The sequence below is a fragment of the Bombyx mori genome, chromosome 10 (genome assembly GCF_030269925.1).
Source record: "Bombyx mori chromosome 10, ASM3026992v2".
NCBI classification, from domain to species: Eukaryota; Metazoa; Arthropoda; class Insecta; order Lepidoptera; family Bombycidae; genus Bombyx; species Bombyx mori.
Window position 1 is genome coordinate 8,346,860 of NC_085116.1, and position 9,741 is coordinate 8,356,600.

The 9,741-nt window shown below is 34.9% G+C and overlaps 1 protein-coding gene and 1 long non-coding RNA gene across 2 annotated transcripts; one reads left to right on the plus strand and one right to left on the minus strand.

Moving 5' to 3' along the window:
* LOC101737810 (protein RER1) lies at positions 1 to 9,536 on the plus strand. Its single transcript, XM_004924769.4, has 5 exons — positions 1 to 353; positions 2,504 to 2,608; positions 4,876 to 4,972; positions 8,428 to 8,648; positions 9,342 to 9,536. The coding sequence occupies exons 1-5, from the start codon at positions 276 to 278 to the stop codon at positions 9,423 to 9,425; spliced, it is 585 nt and encodes a 194-aa protein (XP_004924826.1). The 5' UTR covers positions 1 to 275; the 3' UTR covers positions 9,426 to 9,536.
* On the minus strand, positions 53 to 4,777 carry LOC134199515 (uncharacterized). The gene is made up of 2 exons (XR_009974033.1): positions 4,032 to 4,777; positions 53 to 2,730 (listed from the first exon to the last, which is right to left on the minus strand). It is a non-coding gene; the product is annotated as an uncharacterized LOC134199515 (long non-coding RNA).
* Positions 9,537 to 9,741: the final 205 nt, after the last annotated feature.

Here is a 9,741-nt window from a genome sequence, read left to right on the forward strand (position 1 = left end):
CGACTCACCTATTGCTAGTCTGTAGTAATGTACATATTATCTATGGTGTTAATTTAAGCAGGCAACCCTAACTAAGTATGATTTGGTGCAAACTTCCAACTCCTCAATTTTATTCTAATAAATTGTTTTCAAATAAATAACTTGAAGTATTACGCTATATCAAAAATATACATAGTAAGTCTGTTTAATGCGGGGAAAAATTTAAAATAACCTATAATTTATTCGATATTTGTTCAAATTATCTGGAGTAAGCCCATGAGGAAAACATCGAAAATATGATGGACGGAAATGATTTATCTTCTGAAATTACAAGAAAAGGAATATTGTCTCAAGGTTGGACACGAATATCGCAGGTATTGGAGGAAATCTTACCCTTTGACTTTCACGATGCTCAGTGTGTTTTAACTCTGATACTTTCAAATTTAAAAATGAAATGTTATGTGACCCTAGTCTTTGTAAACTACAACTACTTTACTACCATCTATCCATATACTTAGATATTTTATTATCCCTTCAATTCAATGAACTAGTAGTTCTCTGCAATTCATCGTCCCTTAATTTTGCCAATTCTGTGTGTGGGTAGACTCGTTACGAGCACAATCCCATCTCCTCCAGAAGTCAATGAGCTGCCTCGACTTGCTAACTGCCTTGGAGAGCGACCTTTGTAACCAAAAAAGTGAAACCTAGTATGTGTCCACTCCTGTGAATTAGATGAACATTTTAGTGGGTTTCTCGGCAGATCAAGGACTGTCTCAAATACCCGTTTGATTATTGTATGGCTGTTGTCAATGAATATGCCAACCATAGTTCTCATCTGCTATGATGTAAAAAAATTAACTTTGGTTTTATTTTCAATATAATTGGTCTTGTCAGCAATATTGTTTAAGACCAATAAAACTATTGCTTATTGCATGTATAGTCTCAGTAATGCTCTTACTTGTTTAAAGGGAGGAGCTACAATGACTTGAAAGCTTTGTGCCCAAATGAGTAAAAGTATTAATATATTACATGATCCATTATGTCTCTTAGTCCATTGAAAGATTTTTTTTAAATAAAATACCTTTACAAGTGCTTCACAGGTATCACATTATGTTTGACACTTGAGATATTTATATTGGACCACATTGCTACACTTTTGCAACCTTTTACATGTTTTAATGTGGATTTTGGTGGCCGCTTCTAGGATTCCTAGGTGTTCTGCTTACACTATCGTAGTTTTCTAGTTTATGTATATTTAAATCTAGAAAATACAGTGTCACATTGCTTGACTTTTTTAACCATCTGAATATATCTCTAATTGGATAGTGAAATTCGGCTGTGATACACCACATTCTGTAAGGTGTTGTATTCTATATTTCTATTAAATTGAATTGAAAGTACACTGTGTAAGTATAGTACAGCGGAGGGCCTTCCAATATGCCTGAAATTATTATAGTTCACCAGTTTTAGTCAGTTCTGTATGGTGATACTACACTCTGGTGCCATTCATGTTACAGTGCCTGAGAGTTCCAGTAACCACTTAAGACCAGATGAGTCATGAACTTGCACGAAACTAGGGCAAACAAGAGTACTGACATAAATCTGCCACAAATTACTCATGCATTTTTATTTGGTGGATATGAACTTAAATTTTAACAATATCACATAAACACTGCTAACATTGATAACACTAGTAGCCCTAGCAAGGTTAGTGCTACCCTGAATCTACCACCGGATTGGAATCGTGACCCATGAGAGGATCCGTGAGGGGATTCAGCAAGAAATGCAATTGGAGAGGTTGCTCTTCTCATTGTTCATTGCAATATGAGAATGGAGAATGGTGCTTGGAAAGCTTACAAGCACGATAAGAGGATTATAGTGGTGCAGTGCCATATACGTTCAATAATAAAATTGGTATAAAACCATTTTTACCAAAGGTGCAATTTTGGTATAAATTGTACAATACAAAGCAAGTATTGATTTGGAAAAACTGGCATTTATGTTGCAATGCCTGTCGTTTCTGGTAATCACTTAGCATCAGGTGGACAGCCACCTCTTCAACCAAATAATGATTAAAAAACATTAAACTATAACTACTTTCAATCTTTTTTCAAACTAGTGAATTCACATTTCAAAATAGTGAAAAAATAAGTTTTAGCACAAAGACCCAATAAACTCCCTGTACACACACAAAAAAATCCATCAAAATTGGTCCAGCCTTTTAGGAAATGTTCACACTACATCATACACATACACAGTGCTATTATATTTATAAAGATGTAAGTAAATGATCAATATGACAAAATGAAAAAATGACACTTTGAGTTAAATGATTGCCTGAGCCCATTCGCACTATAAACTGAATTCAAACAAGGTTGGATAAACTTACACAGTACAATCAATAATGACTTAATGAATGAATTCTCTTTGAATCAGAATGTACAATTTAAATATGACTAATGGATCGGATTTTGAATGTAAATTAGATATGTATATAAATGATCTGCATAATTCTTTTTAATAGGTTTATCAGAGTACATTAGACAGATGGACCCCTCACGCAAAGACACGGTGGGTTGGAAGTGCCTTGGTCATGGCTGCATTTATTATCCGCATAATTACTAAACAAGTAAGTATTTTAATTTGTACCATTATTAATGCTATTTTTGTGTTTTTGACTTAATGGTTATGTTATAAAACCAATCCTGGTGAAGCTGAAAGGACTTTGGGTAAACAGAAATCCCTTAATACCTTCGATCAACAATAGTAACTAGATAAAGGGATACGTACAAAATTAAAGCAAAAACTATCCGCGTGAATATATACTTATATAGCTACATTCGTTTACTAACAAACGGAGAAAAAAGTTTTGAAACACTTTTACGTTCAAACTAATAACAACTATGGCACCTAGTAATAAAGTCACAAATCTCCAAAACATTATCTAATACTTACGATCATTCGTCACATAAAACGAGCAAAGCAATAAATTACTCCTGTCACTTACAAATAAAAAGACATATTTTAAACAACTTTTAATGTTAAGTCAATCTTAACAGGCAACAAATAAAGTAACTTTTCCCTTAATTGCTCTGAGAACTAACATCGTTTTGCTTTATTTATTTTTGCTTCTTGAAATGCCGATTTCTATTTACTACAGGAGGTAAGGGAGTCGCGCTTAACACTAAAATAATTTATTAATGAATTAAAGTAAAAGTTTAGTTGTTTACTTTTTATGTTTTGGAAATGTATGTGTGTTAGTATCTATACATAACTTATTATTTTATTAGCGTTACGTTTTTGTGTAATATATATTTTTAAGTTTTCGCGACCAGTGCACATAATAAAACAACGTTTAAACGGTTTCAAGCGTGGTATTTTTATTACAATGTTTCGGCCACGTTTCAGTAGCCGTGAGCACGGAAGGCAAAGATGTCCAATGTCAATAAGCGGAGATCTTAGCTGGCTTATAAAAGTCATCTCTTGTTTCTATGGCGACAATCGAGATCCATTCTGCACACGTGATTGCTAGGAAAGCTAAAATAAAAATGGAAAGCTAAGTATCTAATGAGAGTCCAACAAACAGACACAAAAGCAGCATTAACCAATTTTAACCAACTAATTTTGAAGTGCTGCTAACAAATTTTAAAAAATTATTACAACACAAATCTACTCCATGCATTTACCGTTCTGTTAAGCAAAAGTTTGTCCATGTGTTGGCCGAGCCTTGGCCAACATTTGTAGCGGTGGTTAAAAATCGGTAATTTTGTTCAAAATTTAATATTATTTATAAGTTTAAAGCTTACAATATAGTTTATACTTCATGTACTTACCGAATGTAAGATATTCCGGCCTTTAAATTGCTTTTTCGGGCCTTATTTTTGCAACTTTTGAATACACACTGCGGTATTGTGAGACGGGTTGACATTGGCTGTGTTTGAAGTGAACTAAACAAAATAAGAGCTCACATTTCAAGTGCGCTGTTATTTGACGAGACGGATTTTATGCACCGACCCGAAATCTAGTTACTATTGTTGATCGAAGCTTAATACAAAAAAAATTGTGTGCCATCGGCATCGGCGACACATTATCAGTGATGATATGACCTTGTGACTGAACAACATCCTCCCCCATAGGAACGTTCTGAAATTAGGCATGTGTGATAAACTTGTCTCTTGCTCAACAGTAACGATCATGTTATTATTGTAATAATAATATGTTGTAAATATTATTGTAATGTAATAAAATATATAGTATAATAATAGTGGCTTGTTCATTTATAGAAATGAATATTTTTTTAGCACCGTTTTGATTTGAAACTTGTAAGGACACCAAAAAGTCAACAAATCTGTGTACATATATATAGAATCTAGCTTGCGAGAACAAAATATAATACTTTTAAAGGTTTCACTTTCACATTTGAATTGCGCACGTTTTTTATAGCCAATACAGTTAATAAGTAGGTACCACCACCCACCCTCTTTATGTCGTGAAGCAGTAATGCGTTTCGGCTTGAAGGCTGGGGCAGCCGTTGTACTGTAAAAACTGAGACTTTAGAACTCATGTCCCAAGGTGGGTGGCGGCATTTACGTTGTAGATGTCTATGGGCTCCAGTAACCACTTCACACCAGGCGGGCTCTGAGCTCTTCCACTCGTCTAATGAATAACAAAAAAAAACCACATGTCTATGATCTTAGCGATTTCACCCAGATTAGACACTGGGTATCTAGTTATTACTCTCTGACAAAAGTGAAACTAGGGAGCAGTGAGCTCTCAATACCGAAAATTAACCAAATAACAAAAACCTAATTGAACAAAACCGTATGACTTCGGCCTCGTGACGTTCGGCCGTATGAGTTCGACTCATCACTAATCAATGTTTCATTCTATTTTCAGGGATGGTATATTGTCACATATGCGTTGGGTATTTACCATTTAAACTTGTTCATTGCATTCTTAACGCCGAAAATTGATCCTGCTATGGATTTAGATGGTAAGTCAGTGAAAGAAATATACCTAGTGTGCCAATTAATGCCTATCAAATACAATACCTACCATACCAATTCAATATTAATATTATTTTTTTGCTCCTACCTACGCCGAAAGTTTGGATTTCCTCCCGCTATACAGGGAAGAAAGTATAACTTTTCATCCCTGGGTACAAGTGCGCATGCGCGTTAGTGTCTACGTCTGCTCTCACGCACCTAAAATTCTCCGCCATTGTTGTGCTCGGGTAATTTGCAATATTGTGTTTAGTGTAAAAGTAAAATAAACAAAAGGCAATAAAATTTAATAGTGATGTATTAAACAAAGATGACTTCATCAGACAGTTCTTATTCAATTAGTAGTAGTTTATTTAAAAATTAAAAAACAGTTAAATTGTGTACTCCACGAACTTTCGGTCTAGTAGGAGAAAAAATATTATGTGCACCGCGGGAAAAAAGGAGGAGGGCAGTTTTTCGAACGTATATAAATATTGTTACGAACAGGGTCTCAGGATTTCGATATATGAGCGTCACGTGTAACCTCCTTCAAGCGCTTGAAGATTTCTGACAAGTCGTATTTATATTAAAAATAGTCTGGCCATAATATACCTATACTGTTACATAAAAACTTGTCTTTTTTTCAACATTTTAATTATTTTGAATTTGCAACACGTATTTTAAAAAATTTCGTTTTTGCATCATTTCACCTATTTTTTCGTGCTCATTATCAAATTAAAATATGGAATGGGGTGATAAAGAAAATAGGATTGCAGTGATCACCTTGCACAAAGTGGGTATAGAGCCGTCGGTCATATTCCAGACACTTCGAAAGCTTGGCATCAGCCTATGTTCATATGTCGTACTATCAATAGATACAACAACACTTCGTCTGTCGAAGACCAGTAAAGATCGGGGCGGCCGCGTGCTGTTAGAACTACAAAGGGTGTTAATGCTGTTAAAACCAGAATCCGTCGAAACCCCATTAGGAAGCAAAAAATCTTATCGCGAGAAATCAAGATTCTCGCTAGGACTCTGTCGCGTATTAAAAACAAAGGCCCGAAGCTCGGTGCTTATCGTCGATATACACGACATGCCCTAAATCAATCTTTACAATGAAATAAATTGAATCGATCAAAACGCCTTTTGTCGCGATACGCAGGTGAAAGGCACAGAAATATCTTCATTACCAATGAAAACATTTTCACGATTGAAGAATACTAAAATAAGTTAAATGATAAAGTGTACGCTCACAGTTCTAAACAAGCTGCTCAAGTTGTCGGAAAGGTACAACGTGGTCATCATCCTGCGTCAGTTATTTTTTGGTGGGACCTGTCTTATCAAGGAGTCACAAAACTACATTTTTGTTACAAAAGGAGTGAAAACTTCAGCCAAAGTGTATCAAGATACAGTCTTGGATCATGTTGTGAAACCTCTCAACAATACACTTTAAAAATATACAGTGGACTTTCCAGCAGGACTCTGCACCTGGTCACCAGGCACGAACTACCCAAGCCCAGCTTGAAACCAACGTTCCGGACTTTATAAGAGCTGAAGACTGGCCCTCAATTAGCCCAGACCTGAACCCTTTAGACTTCAAATTATAGTCAGTATTAGAGGACATGGCCTGCTCTAAACGACACGGCGACATTGAGTCTGTTAAAAAATCTTTGCAGCAAGCAGTGACGTAATTTCTCTTGGAAACTGCGTAAATCCATAAATTCGTGGCCAAACAGATTAAAGGCCTGTATAAAAGTGGCTATTTCGAATAGATTTTTTTTGCTGATACTAATAAATATGTAGGTATAAATCTTATACCTTTAAACGAACAATTCTTGTCTAAATGTATATATATATAATCTGAATCTCGGAAACGGCTCCAACGATTTTTATAAAATTTAGTATACAGGGGATTTCGGGGGCGATAAATCGATCTAGCGATCGGTCATCGTCTAGTATTAATAATATTACTTAACTTCATTAAAAAAATGCATTTTCATTTGTAATAGAACTTAGGCTGCCTGTCCACCGGAGCGGAGCGAGGCAGTGGAGCAGAGAAAAGGAGAAATATTAACCAATAAGATTGTACAAAATCTCCGCTCCTCTTTAATGGACAGGGAATTGCGAACTAGTTCAAAATTCATACAAAACCGGTAAGCGGAATGAGGCAGCGAAGTGGGGAAGCAAGTGCGAACTGATTCGTCGCGTAGGTACTGAACTTCGCTCCGCATTACTTTCTCGCTCCGCTCCGCAGCCTCGCACCGCTCCGGTGGACAGACGCAATACGCAACTCCGCTCCGCCTGACTCCGTTGCTCCGCTCCGGTGGACAGACAGCCTTATGGCTGGACTAGGTAGAGTATGTCTAATGAAAACTGATTTCTCGGTTACATAATCCCGCGTTTTTTATAGTCATTTAAAATTCAACGTTTCGAATACGAAATTTACAGTCTGTGACCAAGAAAACTAAATTATTGCAAACCTCAAAAACGTAAAAGTAGTTTTAATCATCACTACGAACCGCGAGAACTAAAGAAACCCGAAGAAAATGTACAACAATATATTTGTTATTTATTTTCGGTCTTTTGCTAGTGATTTTAATGCAGCCGGATTGTTGTTATTACTCACATAATTTTAAATTTTAAATACATATAACAAATTGAAGGGCGAAAGGTTTATTAAGTTTAAGCGACATTTTGGCAACTTTACAGGAGAGGTTTTATAATATAGAAAAAATATCATTAAAAAAATAACTTCTTCAGCTATTTAAGTAGAGTAAACTTAATTGAAATTCAATTAGAATCATCCATTGTTGATACTAATACCAAATAAAACGTACCTTTAATTAAATGTTATTAAGCGACATGTCGCTTAAGGCTTCGTCAAACAGAACGCGTACTTAGCGCGCGTCAGAGCTCTAAACTGAGGGCGCGCTATGAGGCCGAAATGTGTTGTCTACTATGGTAATATACTGTCAAACAGAGCGCCAGCGCTAGCAGTACGCAACGCTTTGACATCAGGCGTTGTAATTTTTTGCAAATTTTATTTTAGCGTCCGAGTGAATGTGTATTAAAATACTGGATAATGCCCGAAAAATTGATTTCGATTTAGAATTAGAAAATACCCATGCTTATACAATGCCACATATGAATCACTCGACATCTTAATACTTTTAAATTTTCAGATTGCTATAGAAAGGCACTATGATTTAGCGGATGTTACGTTGCGTCAAGGAGCGTTGGGCTTATCTAGTCAATTTGTGTGTCATGAAAAGAGCGCGACGTTAAAACGCAGCGCTAAATACGCGTTCTGTTTGACGAAGCCTTTAAACCTAGCCTTTCACCCCTCGACATAATTTACAATTGAAACCATATACTTCATCATATAAAACGTAAAATTTCGATTTGTTTTTTATTGATTTTCTAAAAGCATATCGAAGTTAATTTATTTTAATTATTTTACCAACAGATGATGAAAACGGACCTGCATTACCTACCAGAGCTAGTGAAGAATTTAGACCATTCATTAGACGGTTACCAGAATTCAAGTTTTGGCTGTCCGTTACCAAAAGCACTTTAATAGCTTTCTGCTGTACTTTTGTGGATGCTTTCAATATTCCAGTATTTTGGCCTATTCTAGTTATGTATTTCATAACATTATTTTGTATTACTATGAAGAGACAAATCAAGGTATTCAATTTTAATTTCGATGATATTATTAATATAATGGAATATAAAACTTTTTGTTGTGAATAGATCATGGTCGTTCTTAGTGGTGAACCCATAGATATAGTAGATGCAGCTTCCTATATGGATACACAAGAAGCCTAAAAACTTTGTTAAATTCTATTGAAGGTTATTTCTTACACTACATATCGAAACCCATGATTTGTTCTGCTTTTGAGAATTCGCAAAGAATGTTGGAAAAGGATTAAAATTATTGCTTGACTGTTTGTTTTAGCCTATAGCATTAACAACTCATACATATTAGGTACATATATTAATACTGATAGGGGATGTTTCCTACACCTATTTCGTGCATTATCATAGAAACGAATGGTCTTAATGGTATTAAACAGATTTTTTTTAAACGGCCCATATATTATTTTTAATATAATGTAGTAAGTAATATTCTAAAGATTGGTATTACCGCCTCCAAGCACCCGTGCGTTTCGACTTAAAAGAACAGTTTCGCTGATATTGTATTAATGATTAAATTAATGGAATTAAAATATCGAACTCATGTATTTTGGTGGACGGCGGCATTCATCTTGTGATGTCTAGTGATTACCGATCATCACATAAGTCGGCTGTCCATGTATACAGCCTGAAAAAGACAGATCTAGGTCTAAATTATAAAACAAATAATTTTTTTGTTTTCAGCATATGATCAAATACAGATATCTGCCATTTACACACAACAAACCAAAGTATAGAAATGCAGATTCTACAGTAACAGTGAACTGACGACATATAAGCAAATGCAGGTAACTGCAAGCTCTGGGTGGAAAGTTAGTTAAATTAATCAAGATACTGTTGTATGCTATATTTAAAAAATACAGTTTTTATTATAATGTTCCTGCATATTTTATTTATTGTTTTAATTTAATTAACAGCGAATAATGCAATTGCTCATTTTCTCGGTAGACCGATAGCACCTATGTTTAAAAATCAAAATAAATAATGTATTAAAAGACATTCGTTCGTTATTAAAATGTGCAATAATTAGAAACCTATAACATTGCATTAACTTTAATAATTTACAAATTATAAGTAAATTATG

Bases quoted from the DNA above. Each gene is read 5' to 3' on its own strand.
- LOC101737810 (XM_004924769.4), top strand. From the start codon at position 276: ATGATGGACGGAAATGATTTATCTTCTGAAATTACAAGAAAAGGAATA. The intron at 4,973-8,427 runs GTAAGTCAGTGA...TTTTACCAACAG, and splicing joins TCCTGCTATGGATTTAGATG to ATGATGAAAACGGACCTGCA. The intron at 8,649-9,341 runs GTATTCAATTTT...TTTTGTTTTCAG, and splicing joins CTATGAAGAGACAAATCAAG to CATATGATCAAATACAGATA.